This window comes from Chiloscyllium plagiosum, unplaced genomic scaffold (genome assembly GCF_037043375.1).
Source record: "Chiloscyllium plagiosum isolate Xiang-an unplaced genomic scaffold, Cpla_swu_hap1 HiC_scaffold_49, whole genome shotgun sequence".
Taxonomy (NCBI): domain Eukaryota; kingdom Metazoa; phylum Chordata; class Chondrichthyes; order Orectolobiformes; family Hemiscylliidae; genus Chiloscyllium; species Chiloscyllium plagiosum.
The window spans coordinates 11326191-11352293 of record NW_028270187.1 but is presented as its reverse complement, the minus strand read 5'-3'; the positions used below and the strand labels follow the sequence as shown (position 1 = coordinate 11352293).

The window sequence follows — 26103 nt, the reverse complement described above, 5'->3', positions numbered from 1 at the left end:
AACAGTTATATATCGGTCTCTGGGCCCACAGTTAGCAATCAAGTTCTCAGAAATATATTAATCCCACAGTCAAGACAGACATTTTCAACCTATGACTCAAGAAAAGTTTTACATAGGGACTTTTTTTTCATCTCTCTCCAACTCCGTGCAGTTGAGAACGAATTCCATCAACCCCAAACCTAGAAAACATTCACAGTCTTAGAATCGCTACAGTGTAGAATTAGGCACTTCGGCCCAACAAGTCCACACCGACCCTCCGAAGAGTAATCCACCCAGACCCATTCCCCATAATTCTGCATTTACCCCTGATTAATGCAACTAACCTACACATCCCGGAACATTATGGGCAGTTAGCATCGCAAATTCAACTCCCTGCACGTCTTCGAATTGTGAGAGGGAATCTGGGCACCCGGAGGAAACCCACTCAGACTCGGGGAGAATGTGCAAAATCCACACAGACAGTCGCCCGAAACTAGAATCGAACCAGGGTCCCTGGCGCGGTGAGGCAGTCGTGCTAACCACTGAGAAAAGTGGCAAACTCTCTTAATTCCAGCCCAGAGAGAGGACCAGAAACAGACCTGCGGAGCTAGAAACACACCCTTCCACTCCCACATCAGCACAACAAGGAACAAAAGGAAACCGAGCCAATACCACAGTCACTTTCTGTGTTCCAGACACAAAACAAATCTCCCTCAGTCAGACTGACAGGAACAGAATCACCATCCACTTCACATTTTGTCGATTCTGACAGATCCACATTGGGTCCCACACAAACCAATCACAGAAACATGTGTTTGGGAATGACACCGTCTGAGCCACCCATTCAGGAACCAGGATTCCCCATCCCTCATTAGCATTGATGACGTCTTCGGTGATGAAGGGTTTTTGCCCGAAAGGTCGATTTTGCCTGTCCTCGGATGCTGCCTGAATTGCTGTGTTCTTCCAGCACCACTGATCCAGAATCTGGTTTCCAGCATCTGCAGTCATTGTTTTTACCTATAAAAAGGGAGCTCCGAGTCTGCTTTCCTTTATTCTGTGACCGAAAGTGAGTGGCGCTATGGCTGATGAGAAGAAAGCACAGCAAGCCTCCAAGAAGGGCGCGAAGAAAATCATTAAGAAGGCGCTAGCGAAGGGCGGCAAGAAGAGGAGGCGGTCCACGTAAGAAAGCTACTCCATCTACATCTACATCTAAAATGTGATGAAGCAGGTTCACCCCGACACTGGCATCTTCCTCCAAGGCCATGAGCATCATGAACTCTTTCGTCAACGATATTTTCGGCCCATTACAACAAGCGCAGCACCATCAGCTCCCTGGAGATCCAGACCGCCGTGCGGCTGCTACTGCCCGGGGAGCTGGCCAAGCACGCCGTGTCGGAGGGCACAAAGACGGTGACCAAGTTCACCAGCTCCAAGTGAAGCACCGCATTGAAACAAACACATCCACAACTCAAAGGCCACCCACAACTTCCCAGAGAGAGCTGAACCATCGTTTTAGTTTATATATGATTCTTCACTGGATAATTTTACTAGTGCTATATTTGTTTATATAAAAGGTTTGCAAATTAATGAGGTACAGTTGTGGGGATGATTGCATAAAAAGCCTCTTCCCTGTCTGCAGAGAGTGGGCAGATTAAAAGTCAGTGAATCATTTTTTCATCTTGTTTGTTTAAAGTTGCTAAAATCCCTGGTAAAATGTTAATACTTATTTTCATAACTTACATACTACCTAATGAAGGAGCAGCACTCCGAAAGTTAGTGCTTTCGAATTAGCTGGTTGGACTATGACCTGATGCTACGTGATTTTAAACTTGGCAAGCAAACAATTCCTGAAGAAGGGCTTATGCCCGAAACGTCGATTCTCCTGTTCCCTTGATGCTGCCTGACCTGCTGCGCTTTTCCAGCAACACATTTTCAGCTCTGATCTCCAGCATCTGCAGACCTCACTTTCTCCCCAAGCAAACAATACATACTTGTCCACATCTTTCATCTGATTTTTTAAAAAAAAATTGCAATGCGCGGGTTTAATCCGATTTTTCAGAATGCAAAAAGCAAAGCAATTTCTGCGGTCGGTGAGAGGCTTTCAAAGGGAACCGAGAGAACGCCAAAACAGCTGACGGGTTGAAATGTGATGATTTTGCTGATAGAGCGAGAGCAATAAGGGAGGACAGCTTTAGAATATCGTCTAAACACCGTGTTCGCCATCGATACTGTGCCGGAAGAATGTTGTGTGCTGCTTTATCAGCATGCCGGGGTGCTATTGAAATGTGAAGTGAGAAGTCAAGTGCGGACTGAAGTGTTTGGCATGTTTCTTTTCAGTTTCTGAAGGTTTAGAAAATTACCCACTCGAGATCAGAAATGGACGAATACAGGTCGCCAAATGAGGGAGAGACAGATCGAGTGAAGTATACATTTGTAAACTAAAAGTAAATTAAGATACGAGTATTTTATAAAAACTTCCTCCGTATTTTGTACTTCATTTTTCAATATAAAAGACACTCCTTTGTTTGTAAATTGGCGGGATTTTCAAATTGGAAAGAAGGCGGTTGATGATTTGGCGCCGGTACTTTCCGCCTTCCTCCCCGTGCCCCCCCCGGCTTGGAGAATGAGGCAGATATCTGATTGGGAATTGAAACAACATAAGTCGGGGCTGGACAATGGGACCAATCAGAAATGGCCGCCCCACCATTCCTCCCGAAGGTATAAGAGGCCGCAATGTGGGCGGAGTGCAGCATTTTCCGTGAAAGTGCTTGTGAGATTGTTACTATGTCCGGAAGAGGAAAGAGCGGTGGGAAATGTCGCGCCAAGGCGAAGTCTCGGTCGTCCCGGGCTGGCCTGCAGTTCCCGGTGGGCCGTGTTCACAGGCTCCTGAGAAAGGGTAACTATGTGTGGGTGCCGGAGCGCCGGTCTATCTGGCTGCGGTGCTGGAGTATCTGACGGCTGAAATCCTGGAGCTGGCCGGCAACGCGGCCCGGGACAACAAGAAGACCCGCATCATCCCCAGGCACCTGCAGCTGGCCGTGCGCAACGACGAGGAGCTCAACAAGCTGCTGGGAGGGGTGACCATCGCTCAGGGCGGGGTGCTGCCTAATATCCAGGCCGTGTTGCTGCCAAAGAAAACCGCCGCTGCTGGATCTGCTAAAAAGTGAAGCGAGTATTCTTGAATCTGACAACCCAAAGGCTCTTTTCAGAGCCACTCACAGCATGTGTGAAAGGGGCTACGCCGTCATCTTTGCCGGATTTATTTTACTGTGGAAAACCTTGAACTTTGAGCCTGAGATCAGTCAATTACTATCGCCTTGTTATTGAACACTTGCGGTTTTGAGATGCTGATGTTGGACTATGATGTATAAAGTTAAAAATCACGCAACACCAGCTTATAGTCAAACAGGTTAATTTCTATGCACTAGATTTCGGAGCTTTCATCACGTGTTTGTAGTCTTAACATCGTAAGACAACTTTTCGCAGAAGTTTAGAGTGTGATGTAACTGAAATCATTAACAAAGACGTGGATTGTTGGTTAATCTGTAATCTTTTAGAATGATCATGTTGGTTTCAGTTTTTGCAAATGTAAGTTACATTCTCAAGTGAACCTGAGCAACTGGTGTCACGTTGGCCAAGAAAATGCCTTTAAGGTGCAAGGTGCCCTGTGTGAGACGGTGGTCAGACTGATTCTAATCTTAAAAAAAATGGATTTACAGAATCTCACTTGGATTCTTACAGCTTTTGAGCGAAGTACACACACACACTCACGGAGATCCATCTCTCATACGCTCACACTACTGTCCCTCAAGCAGGCATGCACCCTCTCAGACGTACGCGTATACTTCTTTACACTTGCACACACACACACACACACTCATACCCCCACCCCTCGGCAAAACACACACCCACATGCTGAATTTGTACTTGCAGGACGAGAAATGTCCCGATCGGGTTTGACTTTGGTTTCACATTCCCTTCAACTGCATCAGGAAGAGCTGAATTGACCCAGTGCACTAAGCATTCTGTATGCCTTCTCTGTAAAAACTTCTGTTCTACATCTTAGTGGGCTTTTCAAATTTAAAAATGAGCCATTGATCTTTAGGCGTCAATCCTATCCCACCCCCATTAGTTAAATTCTGGAATCTTTTACAGCAAAATCTGCGATCACCAGAGATCTCAGTAGTTGGAACTGGACTGCCGCTGCCTGCGGCTTTGTTTAACTGACTCCCCATTAATGCTTTACTCAGCTCCTGTGCACTTCCTAAAATACGACACTAATGTCCGCAAGTAACAATTCGATCTCTTGGCACCAAATCTTTGCCATCCCCCAACGACAAGCCATATGAATACCGAGACAGAGAGGGAGATTCGCGGGAATTTATAATCTACTACCCCAATGTGATGTTAAAATTATATTTCACAATCTGTCATAAATTCTGCGAACACGGGAGATCTCATTAGATAGGACTTCACTGCCCACGTCAATATCGCTTATAACTCATTCCGTACTTACTTCCTGGTTTTATAAGTACTATTAATACAACCCATCGTTTCCTGCTTCCTCTGGATGGTTTAGTGGCTCTGAAAAGAGCCGTTGTGCATTTCTCTTACTCTCGGGGTGAATGTGCAGGGCCGGCTATGCTCCGTTTAGGCGCGCTCCCCGCGGATCCGGCGGGCCAGCTGGATGTCTTTGGGCATGATGGTGACCCGCTTGGCGTGGATGGCACACAGATTGGTGTCCTCAAACAGTCCCACCAGGTAAGCCTCGCTGGCCTCCTGCAGGGCCATCACCGCCGAGCTCTGGAAGCGCAGGTCGGTCTTGAAGTCCTGAGCGATCTCTCGCACCAGGCGCTGGAAGGGCAGTTTGCGGATCAGCAGCTCGGTGGATTTCTGGTAGCGGCGGATCTCCCGCAGAGCCACCGTGCCGGGCCTGTAGCGATGAGGCTTCTTCACTCCGCCCGTGGCCGGAGCGCTCTTGCGGGCCGCTTTGGTCGCCAGCTGCTTGCGAGGAGCTTTCCCTCCGGTGGATTTGCGCGCTGTCTGCTTGGTTCTAGCCATTTTCTTTAACTCTCTGGAACACACACACAGGCTGCTGCTGTCAATGCTGAGGCTGCTGCGGTGCTGCCTATTTAAGGGAATGGAGAGCCCGCCCTAGAGCTGGGATTGGATACAGCCCTGTCCCTCAGCCCACAGAGAAACAGCTCCGGAAGGCACAGAAAAGAATTGTTGGAGGCTGATCAGATAACGTGAAATGACAGTTGGTCAATTGCAAAATGCCCGTTGAATTCACCCTCTCAAACCCTGAAATCAAATAACATATTAAGACATATTACACCACTCGTTCGCAACTCAGATGCTTTATAGTAATCGATTAAAGCTTAGTTAGCTATCAGCGCGGACAAAAGGGGGGATTATTGCCTGATATGTCTGTTACAGGCAGGAGGAAAGGCGGGGTTTAAAACAGCCCAGTCAAACTGAACAGCCGAACGTCTCCCCACCGCGAATCAATCTAAACAACGCTGCCGCTGTTGAAATTGTACCACGATAAAATAACAGAAGCTCACCGAATCGATATTTTATTTCAACCAGATTATAATCAGCCGAATCACAACTTAATGGCCGCCTGAACGGTCTGTAACAGGCACATGGACAGAGCAGGCTATGAAAACATACGCTGTGTCCCAGCATCACAACTCATGTAAGTATCGTTTCTGAAAGGGTCATGTATGGGAAAAATGACACGTTATAGAACAGTTACACTATCCCCTCCCTATGTGCTGCCTTCTCCGTCCTCAGGTCTCCGCTCTCTATCGGAGAGTTTGGGTGGCTCTGAAAAGAGCCTTTGGGTTCACTGGAAAAGGGTCGCTTCATCCTCAGCCGCCGAATCCATAGAGAGTGCGGCCCTGGCGTTTCAGAGCGTACACCACATCCATGGCGGTGACTGTCTTGCGCTTGGCGTGCTCAGTGTAGGTGACCGCATCCCTGATCACATTCTCCAGGAAAACCTTCAGCACCCCGCGGGTCTCCTCGTAGATCAAGCCCGAGATGCGCTTGACCCCGCCACGGCGAGCCAGGCGCCGGATGGCTGGTTTGGTGATGCCCTGGATGTTATCACGGAGCACTTTGCGGTGCCGCTTCGCTCCGCCTTTTCCCAGGCCTTTGCCTCCTTTCCCTCTTCCAGACATCACGCTTCTTCACTCCAATCGCTGTCAAATGAGAGCCGAGCTTCCTCCCCTTCCTTTTTTATACAGCCCGGTCCGACCTGGCTGAGAAAGAGCTGACAGAGAGTGAGAGGCGGGTCCGGAGAGGAAACTGAGTGACAGACAGAGCAGGGAAATGGCTTTGATCATCAAGCTCCGCCTCCAGCTCACTCCCACCCCAACTGTGTCTGGGACCGAACCTTTTCTCCCCAAAACTGACTGTTTTCCCGAGTAGAGGAGCGCATGCGTGAGGCCCTCCCCAACGCTGCCATTGAGAAGCATTTACTCAGTGAGTGCAAGAGGTTTGTTTGAAACAGACCGCAATGGAGAGATCAGCGCCCAGGGAAGCAAGGGAACAGCAGGCTCCTTCCAGCAGCACATCGGGATGGGAGCCTGGGACACAGGGGGGGCTCCGAGACCGAGATTGATTCAGGGTGAGTTCAGGGAGAACCGGGGGCTGTTTGTAAGAGGCCGAGCGGAGCAGGAACTGGTCCCGGAACTTGGAGTGAGCGGGCTGGGGGGAAGAGAGAGGCCTTTCTCGGGCTGTGTGTGGGCCTGCTGAGGGAGGCAGAGCGGGAAGAAGCTGCTGTGGGACATTCTTGGGGTTTACAATCCTCTGAACCTAATGAAATTTCATTCTGTTTCCCATTGTTTGTTGAAAGTGTGCAATCAATAGTGGAACCGCAGACCAACTGTCCTCTAAAAGGACAAACATGTGGGTCTTGGTAAAACCATTAGATATCGTTTCGTTTTTCCTCTCTCCAGGTAGTAGATTGGGAGTTGGATATTGAACTGTATTAGCATCCCGGTGGTGAGTAGTCCCATTCATGGAGTTGTGCAGTAGTTGCTCAGTTTCTAGGTTTCACTCAATTGGTATCGAATCATATGAAAAAACAAACACAATCTCCAGACAAGGTGCAGCGCGGCACAATTCCTGTCCTGTTGGTGAGCACAAGGAATCATTGAGTCATAGAGATGTACAGCATGGACACAGACCTTGCGGTCCAACTCGCCCATGCTGATCAGGTATCCTAACCAAACCTAGTCCCATTTGCCAGCACTTGGCCCATGTCTAACTAAACCGTTCCTATTCATATCCATAACCAGATGCCTTTTAAATGTTGTAATTGTACCAGCCTCCACCACTTCTCCATGCCCCTTGTGATTTTATGAACCTCTATAAAACGTCCCTCTCCAGATAGGGAAAACAGATCCAACCTATTCAGCCTCTCCCTATTGCTCAAATCCTTCAACCTGGAGGAAGCACATTTACATGGAGTTTATCTGTGACTGAGAAGGACAGAATTAATCCTTTACCGTATAGTTCTCAGACACAGAGATGACAATTAAATGTGAATTCCAAACAATCTCTGCAAAAGTCTGAGTTTTTCTCACTCCTAAATGACCTCATGGTAGCTCATGCGCTATTCGACACCTCCCTCTACAACCCACTGGCAATACGACTCGATAAATTTCTGCATATTTCTCATCAGCCTGAATATGTGAAGATGCAGGGTTAGATTCATATTCTTCTTCTGTGTATGCCTTTTGATACAATTGAATATGTGAAGATGCAGGGTTAGATTCATATTCTTCTTCTGTGTATGCCTTTTGATACAATTGCTTTAAATTTGCTTAAGATTTAAGCTAACCATATCTGCTTTATCATCTGTCTGTTCCCAGTTTGTCTCAACCATCTGATCCAACAGGGTCTCTGCTAATTTCACTTCAACTTTCTTATCTGTACCCTTGTTCTCTTCTGTTTCAAGTGGTGATTGTGACTTTGTCATCACACAGTGAGGAATAATCCCAGGATATATGTCCAGCAATAATTCAGTTGCCTGAGTTTCCATTGGCTTTGCAACAACAGTAGGCAGCACTCCTACCGGTGAATCAACAATATTATTAGCAAGGATAAATTGTATTCCCGGTGCTGAGAGTTTGTCCAATACTCCTACCACAACTTCTCCACTCTTCACTGGATAATCTAACCTCACTTCTCACAATTAAGCATTTCTTGTCTCAACATGAATTCCTGTTACTAGAACCTTTTTCTGGCAATAGTCCTTCAGAGGTGCGTATCTCCTCATCTTTAACCATCACAGATTTAGACGATCTTTGTATGTCTTAATATTGTAACCACTTTATCTGCTTCTCCTGGCCTATGCGAGTAAGCTTTACCTTCAAAGGTGGATGATTTAAGAAGACCTCACACCTCCAACCAGCTTGTGCATTTCTAGTGCAGCTTTTGAGCCTCCATTGTGCTTTCTGTTACCACTCCAACAAAATTCACTGGCTTATCCTGTTTCCTATATCTGGTTTCCCAGTGTTTTTCATAACCCACCAATATTGATTTATTTAGCCTACTGTTTTGCAGCAAAAACCTCAGAACTTTTTAACTTCTCTTTCCCCTTCAAGGGTTTCCTTTTTACCCTGTGGTAAGTCATACTTATGATCTTCACAGAGATCTATTCCTTTCCATGTGAGGATTTTTCTTGTCCTCAACTTCTATCCCTCATGGATTGAAACTGGTTTTGGAAGCCAAACTTTGACTTATGGACCAACTCATAACCATCAGCCATTTCAGCTGTCAATCTTGCCATTATAGCTCTCTGCTCTTCCACATGAGTTTTCATTAATTAAGGAAAAGCCAATTTCCAAAGTTCAAACTCTCTCTCTTTATTCCTTCCCTTTATCTCCTTTACTCTCTCTCCTCACTCTCTCTCTATTTAATCATAATTCAAAAGATTTCATTTCTGTCGCCCTTTCCTTGTGTTTTGCCTCTAACTCAAGTTGCTGAATTTTCCATTGAATGTTAGCCATCTCTAAAGATTCTGATGGTGTTTCCAACCAATGTAAATGCTGATCTACTCCTGTAATTATCTCTCCTTTCCTCATGGAAGGACACAGCCTCAATCCCAGCTTGTCTGCTATTTCCAGCAGCTTACCCTTAATCACCTTTTGTAAAAGCCCCAAAATCGCTTCTTCCACCCACAGAAAACTCTTGTTGACTGAAAGAGTCATTGCTCTCCCAAACACTGTTTAAACCAACTGAATTCAAAACCCAGAACAAAATACACTAACACCTACCACTCGCTGCCTCAGAGTCCAACAACCCTAATCCCAAATCAGAACTATAGAACAAATCCTACATAGAGCCCCCAAAATAGTATAGACCATGCCAGATCCCCTCAGAACATTTCTTGTAGCCTGGACCCTAATTTTGCTAGTTGTTTTAAGCAGGTGTAACGCGGATATTCCAGGGGTGATGTAGCTGGTCAAACCACGTTGTTTTAAACAAAACAGAATTGATTTACAAGATTATCAAATGAAACACAAACAAATGCTCCTATGTCTCATAACAGAACAGAATGCGAAATAAGTTAACCCATCCGAAAACCCAACAGATTATATGAACTTAACGATATTGTTCCCAACACTTGCAATAATCCCCACAAACACCCTTTGGCACACAAAGGTAAAATCAAACACACGGTCTTACAGGAGAGATGTCAGAGAGACAGAGAGAGTACCAGCATGGACCTGCTTTGGGTTCAACAGCTTTTTCAATTGCCTGACTGCTTTCAGTCAACAGCCAGACAGCCAAAAACCAGAGAAAAGCTGAGCTGGGAAAACTGGGCCACTCCCCTTTCATGTACACGTGTTCTTCTTAAAAATGTGGAAGCCTTTTGCCTGAGGCATTATCTGTTAGCTATAATCAAAATGGCCCTAAAACCCATCAAGTCAGACTTTTCGGAGCCTGTGTCTTTTACAAGATTGTTAAAGGAGCAGCATCATCACAGCAAACTGGTCCAAAAAGTAAAAGCTGTGGGATACATGGTAATGTGGTGAATTGGATGCAAAGTTGGCTTAGTTACAGGAAAGAAATGGTAATGGTTGATTGCTGCTCTTGTGAATGAAAAGTTGTTTCAAGTGGTGCTCTGCATGGCTCAGTGTTGGGACCTCTGTCGTTTGTTTTATACATTAATGATTTGGACTTGAATGTGGTGGACAAATTTGTGAAATTTGCAGGTGACACAAAAATTGGCCACATCTTGGATAGTGTGGAGGATAGCTGTAAGCTCCAAATCTATCATCGATGGTTTGGTGGAGTGGGCAGAAAAGTGGCAGATGGAGTTCAGCTCTGATAAGTGTGAGGGAATGCATTTTGGGAAGTCAAACAGTAAATGGGAATATAGTGAGAGATATTGGTGTGCAAGTATACAGCTCCCTAAAGATAGATGGAGTTGTAAAGAAGGCACGTGGAATGTCTTCATGGGAAGAGGGATGGAATACAAAAGTAGGGATATAATAATTGTATAAGGCACTGGTGGCTACAACTGGAGTATTGTGTGCAGCCAGGTCCCCACATCACAGGAAGGACGTCATTGCTGTGGAGAGAATGCAGAGGAGATTTACTAGAATGTTGCCAGGGCTGGTGAATTGTAGCTATCGGGACAGATTGAAGAGGTTGGTGTTATATTCCTTGGAACAGAGGTGCCATGATAAAGGAATACTAAATAGCGATCTACTAATGAAGGAGAAGAACGCCGAAAGCTCGTACTTCCAAATAAACCTGTTGGACTATAACCTGGTGTTGAACGATTTTTCACTAAATAGTGAGAGGGAGAGATGAGAGGAACCTGTTTCCTTTGGCAGAGAGTTCAAACAACAGGGATCATTGATTCAAACTAAGTAGCTATAGAATTAGATGATATGTAAGGAAAAATGTGTTTTATGCAGAGTGGTGGGTATCTGGAATTTGCTGCCTGATTTGGTGGTCATGATTTTTAAAGAGGAGAGACTTAACAAACAATTTGGGTCTTTTTCAATATATAATTTCAGTTACATCACTCTGGAAACTTTTGCTATAAATTCTGTGTCTTACAATCTTACACTCCACAATCACCTGATGAAGGAGCAGTGCTCTGAAAGCTTGTGCTTCCAAGTAAACCTGTTGGACTATAACCTGGTGTTGTGTGATTTTTAACTTTGATTTGGTGGCGCAGGCAAAGACCCTAAACTATTTTAAACAAAAATCCATGGAACTGCACGTCAAGTTCTGTAAACTGCAAGGCTATGCGCTGTGGCAGGAAGGTGGGATTGGGAAAGGGGATCTGGGTGTTTTTGGGTTGGCATGGACAAGATGGGCTGAATAGCCCCCTCTGTGTTGTATTATTTTTATGATTCGATAATTATTAATTGGACCCTGCCAGTCTCTGCTGTGTGAATATGTAAACATATTGACCATACAATGAATGTTACAGTTTGATAGCTACACTCTCACATTCACCAAGGCGGAACTGGCAGGTACACATCAATAACTGAACTCACATATCCACATACCCACTTACATCAGGTAGTCCCATTCACGGAGCTGTGTGGATGTTGTTTAGTTTCTGGATCTTACTCAATTGGTCTTAGAATTTTAATTAAAAATGGACAAGGAGCAGCTCAGGGCAGGAGTGGAATCAGACCCGTGGTTCTGTTTACTTTGCTGGCTTTAAATAAAAAATCATAATGATCATTAACTGAATGGTACATTGATGTTACCAATCATAGCTGATGTTGAATTACAGGAGGTACCTCCTCTGTCTTCCTCCAGGCAAGTACTCAAAGGACCAAGACAATGTAATATTCCCTCGGTACAGAGCCAAATCTGACCAGCTGCTTCGAACAAGCAATAGGTATGTTACTGTGATCAGAGTGAAGAACATCCTTTCCACAGTCAGAGTGGATTAAGTCAGACTCACATTGAGTTCCATTTCCAGATATCTTCAAAGTCAAACACCACCGATGAAATGAATGTTTCTATCTATTTAATCTATATTCTAAATGCAATCTACCCAGCTTCAATCAACTTGAATGAATCCTCATCCGAAATATAAACTGCATTAAATCTCAACATAGACTGGTACAGCACACAACTGGGTCGTTCAGCCCACGATGTTGTGCGGAACATGCTGATAAATGAAAGTAATCCCTTCTGCCTGCCCTTGGTCCATAACCCTCCATTTATTGCATATTCATTTGCTTACCTAAAAGTCCTTTCAATACCATTATCGTATCAGCCTCCATCTGCACCCCTGACAGTGCATTCCACTCCTACCACTCTCTATGTTTAAAAGAAACTGCCCCGTATGTCTCCTTTGAACTTTCCCCCTCTCACCTTATATGCATGCCTCTTAGCTTTAGACATTTCAACTCCTGGAAAAAGATTCTGAGCATCAACCTTAATCATGCATCTCAATTATAGAGACTTGTGGATATGAGTCCACTACACTGGACAAACAGGCAGAAAACTAGCCACCAGGATACATATATATCAACTAGCCACAAAATGACATGACCCACTCTCACTCGTATCCTTACATACAGATGAGGAAGGACACCACTTGGACTGCGACAACACATCCATCCCAGGACAAGCCAAACATGAACGAGAATTCCTAGAAGCATGGTATTCCAACCGGAACTCCATCAACAAACACATTGACTTGGCTCCCATTTACCACCCCCGAAGAAAAAGAACAGGAAATGACATCACCAGAGGAAACTACAGAAACGTGACTCAGGAATGGACAGGACTGACAGTTTAATGTTCCGGGTTACAAATGCTACAGGAAGGATAGAAAGGGAGGCGAGAGAGGAGGGGGAGTGGCATTTTTGATAAGGGATAGCATTACAGCTGTACTTAGGGAAGATATTCCCGGAAATGCATCCAGGGAAGTCATTTGGGTGGAACTGAGAAATAAGAAAGGGTTGATCACCTTATTGGGATTGTATAAAAGACCCCCTAAAAGTCAGAGGGAAATTGAGAAACAAACTTGTAAGGAGACCTCAGCTATCTGTAAGAATAATAGGGTGGTAATGGTAGGGTTTTTTAACTTTCCAAACATAGATTGGGAATGCCATAGTGTTAAGGGTCTAGATGGAGAGGAATTTAAGTGTGCACGAGAAACATTTCTGATTCAGTATGTGGATGTACCTACTAGAGCCTTTAAAAAGTGAAGACTGTTCTTGAATCTGACAACCCAAAGACTCTTTTAAGAGCCACTCACAGATTTCTTATTTTCTTTTTAATGTGGAGAGCCCTGGCATTTGTACCTGACATCGAGGAATTCCCATCTCCTTTTTATTGGATACTGTTACTGTCTGTGGGAGCAGAGGAAGAATATATCATAAAATACAATTGTAAAAGTGTTTGAGGCAACCTCACCCTTGAGGTTGTGTGGACCAACTGTAGAAATGTGATACTGTTATAAAAGAACATACAACTGGGGTCTTGGTAAGAACATTAGAAATAGCGCCGGTTTCCTCTTTCCAACAAGTAGTTGGGAAGTTGGATATTGAACTGTGTAGGCATCCTGGTGGTTGAGTACTCCCATTCATGGTGCTGCGCAGTTGTTGCTCAGTTTCTGGATCTCACTCAATTGGTATCAAGTTAAAAATCGCACAACACCAGGTTATAGTCCAACAGTTTTTTTTGGAAGCTCCTGATGTGTGATTTTTAACATTGTGTACCCCAATCCAACACCACCATCTCCAAATCAATTGGTATCAAATCACATGAAAAACAAACACAATCCCCAGACAAGAAGCAGCTCAGGGCAACAATGGAATCAGATCCGTGGTTCTGGTCAGGCTGTTGGCTTTAAAGAAAAAGACAAAACACATCCTAACAAAGGTGCAATGAATGTGACAATAATCAGTTCAATATTATCAGACTAGCCTCATGTTGAGTTACAGGTGGTGTCCCTGTGTCTTCCTTCAGAAAAACACCTGAGAGACTAAGACACTGTAAAACTTCCTCAGTTCAAAGCAGAGTGACCAGCTGCTTCTAACAAACAGCAGGTACGTAGCCCATTGATGTTTACACACCAGTGTTGGAGAGAGATAAACTGAATCCTCATCCAAAGTAGACATTCAGGAACAGCACTAAAATCTGCAGTTATTAAGGGCATTTTCAAAGTTACAATGAAGATAGACAATTAGGCCACATTGTTGCATCGTTTCAACAACCATCCGTGAAGGAGGGGTTAAGTACAGAGATGGAGGGAAACTGTGCTCACCGACAGGGCATGAGTTACTGAAGAGTTGTCAAGTCATAGAGATGTATAGCTTGGAAACAGACCCTTCGGTCCAACTTGTCCATGTCGACCAGATATCCTAAACTAATCTGGTCCCATTTGCCAGCACTTAGCCCATCTCTCTCTAAACCCTTCCTATTCATATTGTTAAAGTCCAGATTTGAGACGGCTGAGGGAATCCCTTGTGGATTCAGATCTATAAGCCTCTCTTGGTTCATCCTGGAGATCATACACTTTAGTAGTCTGGAATAAACAAACAGTTTAGTTTAATTTTAGCCTTCCCCTTTATTTACCAATAGTATCACTGTTACAACATAACATTTACACCTATAAGCCAGGCTGGCTGAGGTTCTAAAACCTTAGAAAAGTAGGACACCAGCTCTTCCTTTAAGAGCCCTCGCAGAGTACTCCACGCTTCTGTCTCAAACAGGCTTCCTTTTTACAAAACTTTACAAAAAACACTGCATGTTCTTAATTAGACAGACAGTGGAAAGGCATAATTTGTAAGGAAGAGAAGTTAATTAACAGGTCTGTGTGCGCTGAACTGATCACTCCTGTAGGCCCTCGACCATCTATCGGAAGGAAAACAGATCCTGCTGAGTCACTGCCTGTTGGTGTGGTAAGTCCCTGTCATAAAAAGGTATCAGTCTAAACTAAGTGGGAGAGGTCATAAGGTAACCTTGCACAGCTTGCATGTCAGATATCATTGTTTCACAAAATGGCATCTTAGTGAGGAGGGCAAGCTTTGATCATAAAATGGCTTCCTGACAGATTGTGTCAGAATCTCTTCAATGTTAGGTTTAGAATAATTTTTAAGCTCGGAGCAGACTTCTGCTTTTATCTTAAACACAAAATCATTCTACCTGAGGCTGAAAGGTTACATTTTAAATGATTCATTAGTCTCAAATTAAACACGCTTTCTTTTCAGGGTTGTGATTTAAATTCAACGACGACATAAGATCTGACGAGTTAGAATTGACAGTGGGGCAGTCATGGTGTATAAGAACACCAAGTAAGTTAATCAATATTACATTTTAGAGTTTGCATTTCAGAAACAGCAATGGCCACTCAAACTCATCATAAAGTCCCAAAATGCAAATAAATTCAAAACATTCATATCTCTCTCGCGCTCTCACACACGCACACACACACGTAATAAGAATCCATTATAATTGATAGGACCTGACCGTTTATTACAAGGCTTTTGACATGATTCTGAGATGATACATAGTTTCCGAGATCACAATCAAACACTGTCATTAATTTCACAAGTTAACAACTGTGAATGTTATCACTCCGTGTCCTTTTTACACAGATTCATTGAAGTAAAAGCAAATGTTCTTAATTGCTTTCGAGCATCCTGTTATCACAGATGTTCTTTATCTTCTGCACATCCGAGGTCCCCCTTTTGTGGCCTGATACCCCCCTGCCTGCCCTGTTTATTTTCTATAATTCAACATTACACTTCTACTAAGTATTTATGGACAAGTTTTAAGGCTTTCTGATCGGTTGTGGATTCAATGTGCTGATGGCCTGCTTCCACGCTACAGAGATTCTATGAAGACAAATTGGAGATGCCTGGGCTAAGGAAGCTACCCTGAGGATCTCGTACAGTGATGTCCCACGGCTGAGATAAACATCATCTCCTGTGCTATGAATGACTCTAAACAGTCGAGAGTTCACAATCGATTCTTATGAGTGAAATTTTGGTGTAGGAGAAGGAGGTGGTTTCTTCAAAGGAAGAGTAGTTAAGGTCATGAATTCGCTTTTCCAAAAAGGTAGAAAAGCTAGATCACTGTAAGTAAGAAAGCCTTAAGACCATAAGGCACAGTGGTTAGCACTGCTGCCTCACAGCGCCAGAGAGACCAGGGTTCAATTCCCGCCTCAGGTGACTGACTGTGTGGAGTTTGCGCGTTCTCCCTGTGTCTGCGTGGGTTTCCTCCGGGTGATCCGGTTTCCTCCCACCGTCCAAAAATGTGCACATCAGGTGAATTGGCCATGCTAAATTGCCCGTAGTGTTAGGTAAGGGGTAAATGTAGGGGTATGGGTGGGTTACGCTTTGGCGGGCCGGTATGAATTGGTGGGCCGAAGGGCCTGTTTCCACACTGTAAGTAGTCTAATCTAAAGATAAGACAAAGGGACATAAATTCATCCATTCTGCCCATTGAGTCTGCTCCTCCATTGAATCATAGCTGATAAGTTTCAATTTAAAGATCTTTAAAGATAAAGTAAATAGACTTTTGACCTGCTGTGGTTCTGTTCGCCGAGCTGGAAGTTTTTGTTGCAAACGTTTCGTCCCCTGTCTTGGTGACATCCTCAGTGCTTGGGAGCCTCCTGTGAAGCGCTTCTGTGGTGTTTCCTCCGGCATTTATCGTAGCCTGTCCCTGCCGCTTCCGGTTGTCAGTTTCAGCTGTCCGCTGTAGTGGCCGGTATATTGGGTCCAGGTCGATGTGTTTGTTGATGGAGTTTGTGGATGAGTGCCATGCTTCTAGGAATTCCCTGGCTGTTCTTTGTTTGGCTTGCCCTATAGTGTTGTCCCAGTTGAATTCATGTTGCTTGTTGTCTGCGTGTGTGGCTACTAGGGACAGCTGGTCGTGTCGTTTCGTGGCTAGTTGGTGTTCATGAATGCGGATCGTTAGCTGTCTTCCTGTTTGTCCTTTATATTGTTTTGTGCAGTCCTTGCATGGGAGTTTGTACATTACATTAGTTTTGCTCATGCTGGGTATCGAGTCCTTCGTTCTGGTGAGTTGTTGTCTGAGTGTGGCTGTTGGTTTGCGTGCTGTAATAAGTCCTAGTGGTCGCAGTAGTCTGGCTGTCAGTTCAGAGATGTTCTTAATGTATGGTAGTGTAGCTAGTCCTTTGGGTTGCGGCATGTCCTCGTTCCGTTGTCTTTCCCTTAGTCATCTGACAGGGGACGAAACGTTTGCAACAAAAACTTCCAGCTCGGCGAACAGAACCACAGCAACGAGCACCCGAGCTACAAATCTTCTCACAAACTTTGAAGACTTTTGACCTGTCAGAGATTTGAGGGCTATTGAGAATTGGACTTCATAGTGGATTTGAGATCTCGCGCAGATCAACCACGATCTTAGTGAAGGGCAAGGCAGGATTCAGGGTGGGAGTGGGTGGGATGATCGACGTGATCAAGTCTTTGATGTTCTCACATTCTGTTAGTCAATGTTATTTACTCGGATGTTCTGCTTTAGAATGTTGCAGTCAGGGAGATCAGACTATTTTGTGAATCAATTCTGGGTGTGATGTCGGGTTGATATTCACAGTGACTGTAGATCTAAAAGATGACCAGCAAATTAAGTAAAAGTCGTAGAATGTGGAGTCTCTGTAAAGAGAGATGAGGGGCTTTTTTTCCAATTGCATTTTTTCCAAACTAACCCAAACCGTGTGTAAGAGCTTTGAGGGGCTGAATGGTCTCCTCTGTTTCTAAGTAGCAAGTTTGAGGGGCTGAATAAAACATAAGAACATAGGACTGAGGAGCAGGACCGGGTCATTAGACACTTTGAGCATCTTGACACTTTCACCAGGCACTAAGTTTGCCGCAGATCAAGTTATGGTCTCTGCCACACTTTTCTGTCTGTGTCCAATTATCTGTGACTCACTTCTCTCTGATATAGTTAACTAACTCAGTTTGAATAAATGTAAACAGGGGCACCACAAATTTCTGGGGAAGAGAACTCCCTCTCGAAAAGCCCGTTCAGGATTTTTCCTCATATCTCTCATTGAGTCATACTGCACGGCACTTGTCCACAGTGACCGGACATCCCAATCTGATCTAATATCACTTGTCAACAATTGAGTCATATCACTCTAAATCCTTCCTATTAAAATGAACAACTGGATGCCTTTAATATATCGTAGCCTGAATCCATTACTTTCTCAGAGAGCTCGTTCTATACACACAGCACCCTCTGCATGAAAATATTGCCCCTAAAGTAAGTATAAAAACTTTTCCCTCTCACCTTAACACTTTGCACTCCAGTTTTTGATTCCCCAATGCATGGAAAAATGCCTTGGTTATTCATACTATCCATGCCGCTCATGATTTTATAAACCTTTATAATGTCCTACCTCAGCCTCCGATATTCCAGAGTAAAAAGTCCCAAATTGTCCAGCCTCTTGCGATAGTCCAAAGCCTCCCGTCCTGGCAAAATCCTCGTAAATCTTTTCTTCACCCTAGAACGTTTAACAACGTCCTTCCTATAGCAGAGTGAACCGAGTTGAACGCAGTATTTTAAATGTGGTCTCACAAACGTCCATGACCTCCTAACTCCCATTCTCGATGCACTGACCAATAAAGGCAAGCATATGAAGTGTCTTCTTCACCACCCTGTCTACCTGCGATTCCACTTTCAAGTAACTACAGCCCTGCACCCCTTTGATAAACAGCAGTTCCAAGCCTGCCCTTTCCCATTCATTGCATAAGTTTTGCATTGCTTTACTTTAACAAAATGCAATGCTACATTTTTATCAAAACTAAATTTCATCTGCCGCTCCTCGGCCCATTGGCCCATCTGATGAAGGTCCCGTTGTACTCTGAGATAATTTTCTGCACTACATCACAAATGTTGATGTCATCTGCAAACCTACAGGCACATATTCACATCCAAATGATTCATATATATGAGGAAAATCAGTAAGGTCAGCACTGATCCTTGTGGCACACCGCTGGTAACAGGCCTTCAGTCTGAAATGCAATCCTCTCGCCTCACAATCTGACTTCGAGCTTCAATCCAATTTTGTAGTCAATTGGCTAGCTCAGCTTGGATACATTGATGACCTAACCTGACTAACTTGCCTGCTATCCGGAATCTTGTTGGACGCCTTGCTGAAGTCTATTTGGACAACGTCTGCCTCACTGCCTTCGTCAGTTTTTTTTTGTCACCTCTTAAAAAAACACAATCAAGATAGTGAGACATGATTTCCAATGTACAAAGCCATGTTGATGATGCCTAATCAGTCCTTGCATTTGCAAATACATGTAAACCAATCCTTTCAAATCCTCTCCAACAGCTTACCCATTACTTTTGTCAGGATCACCAGTCTATAGTTCGGGTCATAACTTTCTTTCCTCGTTGCACTTCTCCACTGATCATAGCAAATGTTTAATTAAACCAGTTTGGTGATAAGACCAATAACATGGACCTCAGACTGGTCATGGTCAATGTTATGAACAAGTCAGGTAGGTTTTTTTAATCTGTTAAAATTAACAAATTTATGGCCAAAACAAAGTTACTGAAATTGTGATAGAAAGAAGAATGACAAACAGTTTGGAAATTGGAAATATGTACACCAATGCTTCTCGTTCTAAAAATACTGACATATGCACACATTTGATGACAAACTGAAAAACAAAGTCTCTGCAGAGCATTGATTTTAAAAAGTACGACCAAATATTAATTGAGATTATGACCAAGGAAAATTGAAAGATTGCATCAAACACTATTCAGCTTATCCAGTTAGTCTTTTCTTATCAGCTGCTGGTGATGGGATTTCTTCCTGAAACAGTTAGAATCGCCTGAATTCGCTCTGCTTTCGGCAGTGGGGAGATTCCAATGAATCCTCGTCAGGAACCCTCTACGAGTGGTAAAACTGATTTAGGGTTTTTCATCTCACACATATTGCTGTGAGGAGGAAGAAGGAAACAGAGAGGGAACAATAGGCCGTTCCTTCTCGGGAGTATTACATTGTCTCCCTCTTCAGTCGAATCACTCAATGTTATCTGAAGCCAAACTGCACCACGTCAGGTCACATTAACATTGTCCAGTATGTATTATTCTATCACATCCCCTGCTCCATGTAAGTACATCATTGCTGCTGTCATACCCGGAGCTATTTATTTCATAACTAATGACCCCACTTGATTTGAAAGTACATTTATATGTACCTGCACAATTTTAAAATAAAAAAAATATATATTTTTGCAGTATCTGTTTTAACGATTATGTCTCATCCTTTAATGACTTCCCCAGTTTTATTCTCCAATAGCGGTAAAATATCTATCAGGTAGTCCCCAGTTATATTGTTGACAAAGTCTTCTATGGTCAATGAGGACATCTCATTCTCAGGGCTAAACTGTTAATCTATCAGAGCATAACGTATTCAACCCACAAATGAGTAAACATAAACATCTTTGAAAAGTTTCGAAAGCAATAGTGCTTTTTTTTTCACTTCATGGAATTACAACCACATACAATACATCAGATTTGGTCTCAGCCACGCCATGTATGGATACAGAAAATCATCCCGAAGATCATACACGATACCCTTTGCAAGAAACAACATCATTCCATTTACTTTCAAAATCACTTGCTTCATCTTTAGACTAACTTGATGTCATTCATGGAGGAGGGTTAATTTTGATGATATTGATCAAAAACTTTCACAAATCGATTGGGACAAATATTCGCAGATATGGGGCCAGCTGAGAAGTGTGAAGTCTTCAAAAAATAAAATGTCAAGTGCCAAGACATAGCATGTTCCTGTTAGGGTGAAAGGTAATGTTAATTGGTGTTAGGAATGCTGGATGATTAGATAAATTCAGGTTCCGGTCACAGATAAGGGGGAAGCATGTGTCAGTGAGAGAGTAGGAATCAAGTTTTTTCTTCAATATCCATTCACGGGATGACGGTGTCGCTGGCTAGACCAGCCTTCATTGCCCATCCCTAAAAACCCAGAAGCCAGTTAAGGGTGAGTTGGATTGCTTTGAATCCGGAGTCACACCCAGAACCAGTCCTGGTAAGGGTGGCAGCTTGCTTCTTCACAGAAGATTAGTGAACCAGATGGGTTTTCTGAATTCGAAAATTGAATCATAATCATCATTAGACTCTTAATTCCAGATTGAAAGTGAAACCGTAGAAGAATCTAAAGACAGTTGGAGTGCACTTATGAGGAAAATCGGGAGGACAAAAATGGGACATGACGTAGCTTTGGCAAATAGAGTTATGGAGAAACCAAAAGCCTTTTGTTCTGATTACAATCTCCATTTCCTTGCTCTGACTCCATACCATTCCTGGCCAATATCTGATGCTGAGACAGACGAATCACAACTGTGGTGATTTCTTTGGCCATGAGCTGATTCCTGACAAAATACCCTGACCATTCCTAATTGTAACAGCCATCCCCTCCAGAATATACTTCACTGCATCATCCCATCTGCTACTTGAACCTTGAGCTATGAACTACAGCCTCAATGATACCACTAATCTGCTCTTGACTCTCCCAGCGTCAAACCTGCTGAAGAAATTGTGAGTCGATACTCCACGGCTCGTCTCTGAACTGACACTTAAATCTCATCCCTCTGTCACACTGTGCACTGATCTGTATTATAGAGATGCTGGAGTTTGACTGGTGCAGACAAGGTCAAAAATCAAACTGTGCTAGAATACGGTCCAACAGATTTATTCCTAATTGCAAGCTTTTGGAGCGCTTGTCCCTCCTCCAACCCTGAGGATGGAGCTCAGCTCCGAAAGCTTGTAATCTTCAAATAAACGTGTTGGACTGCAGCTTGGTGTTGTTCGATCTTTAATCTCATCGATATTGCTATTGGGTCTGGCAACGTCTTTGTTTTAATATTCTCAAGGACGTCATCACATCTGTCCATGAAATGCCCCTCCGTCTCGCTGTCGATTACACAAACCCCTTGTTAGTTGTTCATATTGAAACATACATCCTGCATCAATGTTCTATCTCAAAGAATGATTTTCACATCTAACACTCACACAAGCACACACTTCTGTGCCTGGTTGTCGTGAAGTGGAGATAGAAGAGCATAAATTACTGGAGACCCCACTTACTGTCAAAGCTATTTCGCAATTATTTTTCACCCTCTAATGGAGTTACGTCCTGTATTTCTTATTGTCTTTTTAATTTAATAGGACAGCAAATGTACTGGCTTTCTTTTCTCAAGTAGCCTTGACCTTTCATTTTCGTATCCTTGGTTCAGCTTCATTTCCATCACCTTTGTAGGCAGGTTGTTCCAGGTCCTAGTCACCTAAATGACGTTTTCCTCCATATCTAGCTACATAAGGATTTTCAGGTTTATGTCCTGGATAACATTTGATCAGCAAGCATCTGGCAATCTAGCAGAATTGCCACCTATGTTATGTGCATTTAACTGTACTAACAGTGATCAATCATTTTGTGAATTTATTTTTGCAGGAAGACATGCGGAAAGAAATCTGAAAGCACATGATACATCAACTTGTGACAGAACCACTTGATTCATTGGGACTTGAATATCAGCAGCTATTCAAATCGAGAGGAAATGTTTGCTTTTGTCTGCTTGACAAGTTTTGGACACTGGTATGACAGGAAGAATACGGAGACATCCGAGTGAGGGAGATTCAGTGCGCTGTCTGTGAAATGTGCTTCAAACCGTTTACTCAGCTTAGGGGATCAAACTGACACCACTCACTGTGGGGAGAAACTGTGTACACATCCTGTTTGTAATTTCAAACTCAGAGCGACACAAGGAAAGCGCCCCCAATGGGGAAACAGTGGAAATGTGGGGACTGTGGGAAAGGATTCCCGTCCCCATCAGTGGTGGAAACCCACAGACACATTCACACTGAGGAGAGACCGTTCACTTGCTCAGTGTATGGGCAGGCATTCAGTCAGATGGGTCATCTGCAGAAGCACCAGCGGGTCCACACAGGAGAGAAGCCGTTCACTTGCCCCATGTGTGGGAAGGCATTTGCTCAATCATCTGCACTACTGATCCATAACAGGGTCCACACCAGGGAGAGGCCATTCATTCACCCGCTCTCAGTGCGGGAAGGGTTTTGTGAATTCTTCCAACCTGCAGACTCACCAGCGGGTCCACACCGGAGAGAGGCCATTCATGTGCTTGGTTCGTGGGAAAGGGTTCGCTTAATCATCTGCTCTGCTGATCCACAAGCGGGTCCACACAGGTGAGAGGCCATTCACCTACTCTCTGTGCGGGAAGGGATTCATTGATTCTTCCAGCCTATGGACCTACCAGCGGGTCCACACCGGGGAGAAGCCTTCCATCTGCTCAGTGTGCAGGAAGAGATTTAGTCAGATGGGACAGCTGCAGAGGCACCAGCGGGTTCACGTGGGAGAAAAGCCTTTCACGTGCCCCGTGTACAGGAGGGGGTTCACTGAGTCATCTACAGTGCTGACCCACCAGCGGGTCCACACACAAGAGAAGCCTTTCACCTGCTCAGAGTGCGGAAAGGGATTCAGTCAGTTGGGTAACCTGCAGTCGCACCAGCAGGTCCACACCAGGGAGTGGCCATTCACTTGTCCCGAATGCAGGAAGGCATTCAGTCATGTCAGTAACTTGCGGACACACCAGTGGGTCCACACGGGAGAGAAGCCATTCACCTGCCCGAGTGCTGGAAGGGATTAATTGATGCTTCCGGCCTGCGGATGAATGAGCAGGTCCACACTGGGGACAGCCCACTCACCGTCTGAGACGGTGGGTGGGTAGTGTATGCGCTTTGACCTTGAGCAGTTTTTTTAAAAAGCTATATTTTGTACACCTTTTTACTGCGAAGATCTGAAGCAGTAGCAAAGCTAGGTCGCAACAAAGGTTACTTGAACTTGCCATCGTACTCGGACCTTGAAATCTATGCAATCTAACAGGCTTTTGTTTCAAAGCTGCTCATTTCTTTCAGCCTCCAGCAATAAGTTTCTGCTGTCCTGTATCAGAAGAAGCGGTGAATGAGTAGTTCGTATCATCAGAAATTGTAATTTTTTTCAGGAGTGCAGGTACTCCATTGCTTCATTGGCATTGTAAGGTTTACTGGCAGCACCGGGGGAGGTGTGAGCTGTGATCACTGGAAATTATGCGGAAGAGCTCGTGTTGGACTGGGGTGGACAAAGTTAATCACACAACACCAGGTTATATTCCAACAGGTTTATTTGGAAGCACTAGCTCTCAGATCACTGCTCCTTCATCAGGTAGCTGTGGAGGAGGATCACAAGAAACAAATTTATAGTGAAAGATTAGTGTCATGCAACTGATACCATATAATTTACAAACCTAGAATGCTGTTAAGTCTTCCATCTTTTAGAATGGGTTGCAAATTTTGGTTCATTTAATATGTTAATCCTCGAGCTTCCTTCAAGTCATATTCTTGACATATCTCGTTTTTTAAAACCTGAAGTTAACATCTCAGCTCAGAAAATGCATGAAGGTTGTGAGGTTAGAGTTTCTCTATATCCCAATCTTGAGTGAGACTGGCTCTAATTTCCAAAGTAGGAATTTATAAAATGTTATATGGATTGACTGCCTGCAGATTTTGCTCAAACATTGCACAATAGAATGTATCTGCAAATGTAATTTTGCAAATGAAAAGTCACTCCAAAGACTTGTATGTATTTGTGCATCCATCAGAGGCAGTTTGCACGTGCACATGTGTGTGTGTGTGTGTGTGCGTGTGCATGCTTGATAAAATGTGTGATGGAAAATGAGCCTTTGCAAGGGTGGGTGCATGTGTGGAGAGTACGTCTGTGTATCTGGGAGAGAGCAAGTGTATGAGAGAGAATGTCTGTCTGCATGAGTGTGTGTATATGTGCTTGTGGATGAGTGTACAATACAGTGGATATAAACCCAAGATCCCGGTTGTGGCTATCCTCATGGGTACCGAACCTGGCTATCAGCCTCTGCTCAGCCACTAGAAACAATTAAGCAGTTACACAACACACATTGGAGAAGGCTGGGTGGGACTTGTCTTTCAATTTGCTGGGAGGATCTGGATGCTGTGTTCTAGGGCAAACACATGTTGGAGGACCTTCGGCTCAGAGAGATGGAGCTGATAGCCAGGCTGCAGACATGTTGGGAGGAAAATGGGTAAAGTTAACTGGACACTTTATTCCGGGAGTTGGTTTTCCCCTCCAGATAGCCTTCTAATTGGGTCAGTGGACAGGTAAAGGAGATCTGAGAGAGGGCTGCAGGCCAGAGGAGTGAACTGGCTGGGTGGTGGGTGGTGACACGAAGGACAATGCTGGGGAGTGGGTGGTGGTGGTGGTAACGGACAGAATAATGACAGGCATTGTCTGTTCTCTGCAACTAGCAGCAGGATGCCAGATGGCATCGGTGTCTGTCTAGTAGGAGGATTCAGGAACAGATGTGATCAGGGCTGGAGAGGTGGGAAAGGGAGGTTGCATTGGAGATGATGCAACAATGTCGGGAGGAGAGATCCTCTGCTGTCGGCTCACGAGAAGTTAGAAGCTACAAAGACAAAGCAGAACCTCAAAGCTCTGGGTGGCATGGCTCAGCAGATAGTACCACTGCCTCATGACCCCAGGCACCTGGGTTCGATTCCACCCTCAGAGAACTGTCTGTGGACTATGGCACGTTCTCCACCTTGTGTCTATGTGAGTTACCTCCCACAATTCAAAAATTTGCAGTTCAGACATGTGCAGGTTAGGATGTATTAGCAATGGGGAACTGCAGGGTAAGTGGGTGGGTCTAGGTTGGATGCTGTTCAGAAGCTTGTCTGCTGTGGGAAGAATGGGTTCCAGTTCGCAGGACACTTGACATCAGTCCTGGTGAAGGTGAGATTTGTGCTGTCTCTCCCTCCACCCTCTGCACCCCCCCCCCCCCCCCCCCAAATCCTCTCCACTCCCACTCCCCTCCACCCTCACAACACAAACCCCATTCTCTCTCTCTCTCCCACACTCTCTGCATCCCCCCCACTCTCTCTCACTCCAACCCTCTGCTCCCCTTCTCTCTCTTTCTCTCTCCCTGCATTCCCCCAATCTTTCTCTTTCCCCCACACTGTTGTCCCCAATCTCTATTCAGCCCCACCTTCTATCCCTCTGTCCATTTTCTCTGTCTACCCCCAACC

General features: G+C 44.4%; 3 protein-coding genes, 2 long non-coding RNA genes and 1 pseudogene across 7 annotated transcripts in view; 3 read left to right on the top strand and 3 right to left on the bottom strand.

The window, feature by feature from the left end:
- Positions 1-5040, bottom strand: part of LOC148135550 (histone H3) — a 46455-nt gene extending 41415 nt beyond the window's left edge. Inside the window, exon 1 of one of the 2 annotated variants that reach the window (XR_015755005.1) lies at positions 4496-5040. Coding sequence is in view for 1 of the 2 variants with exons in the window: in XM_087984502.1 (XP_087840628.1) it covers positions 4630-5040 (411 nt within the window). In the remaining variant the exon portion in view is untranslated. The remainder of the gene's footprint in view (positions 1-4495) is intronic. The other variant, XM_087984502.1, reaches the window with a different exon arrangement.
- LOC148135538 (uncharacterized) overlaps positions 1-26103 on the top strand; it is a 334519-nt gene that overhangs the window by 100689 nt on the left and 207727 nt on the right. The gene's annotated exons all lie outside the window — the stretch shown is intronic.
- The window catches only part of LOC122545874 (uncharacterized), a 229790-nt gene that overhangs the window by 129124 nt on the left and 74563 nt on the right, over positions 1-26103 (bottom strand). The window lies entirely within an intron of this gene.
- Positions 2603-3608, top strand: LOC122545214 (histone H2A-like; annotated as a pseudogene).
- On the bottom strand, positions 5543-6167 carry LOC148135549 (histone H4). Its single transcript, XM_087984503.1, has one exon. It carries the CDS (start codon positions 6165-6167, stop codon positions 5856-5858), a length of 312 nt encoding a protein of 103 aa, XP_087840629.1. The 3' UTR covers positions 5543-5855.
- Positions 6177-24797, top strand: LOC148135548 (uncharacterized). Its single transcript, XR_015755006.1, has 4 exons — positions 6177-6616; positions 11788-11869; positions 12561-14036; positions 22445-24797. It is a non-coding gene; the product is annotated as an uncharacterized LOC148135548 (long non-coding RNA).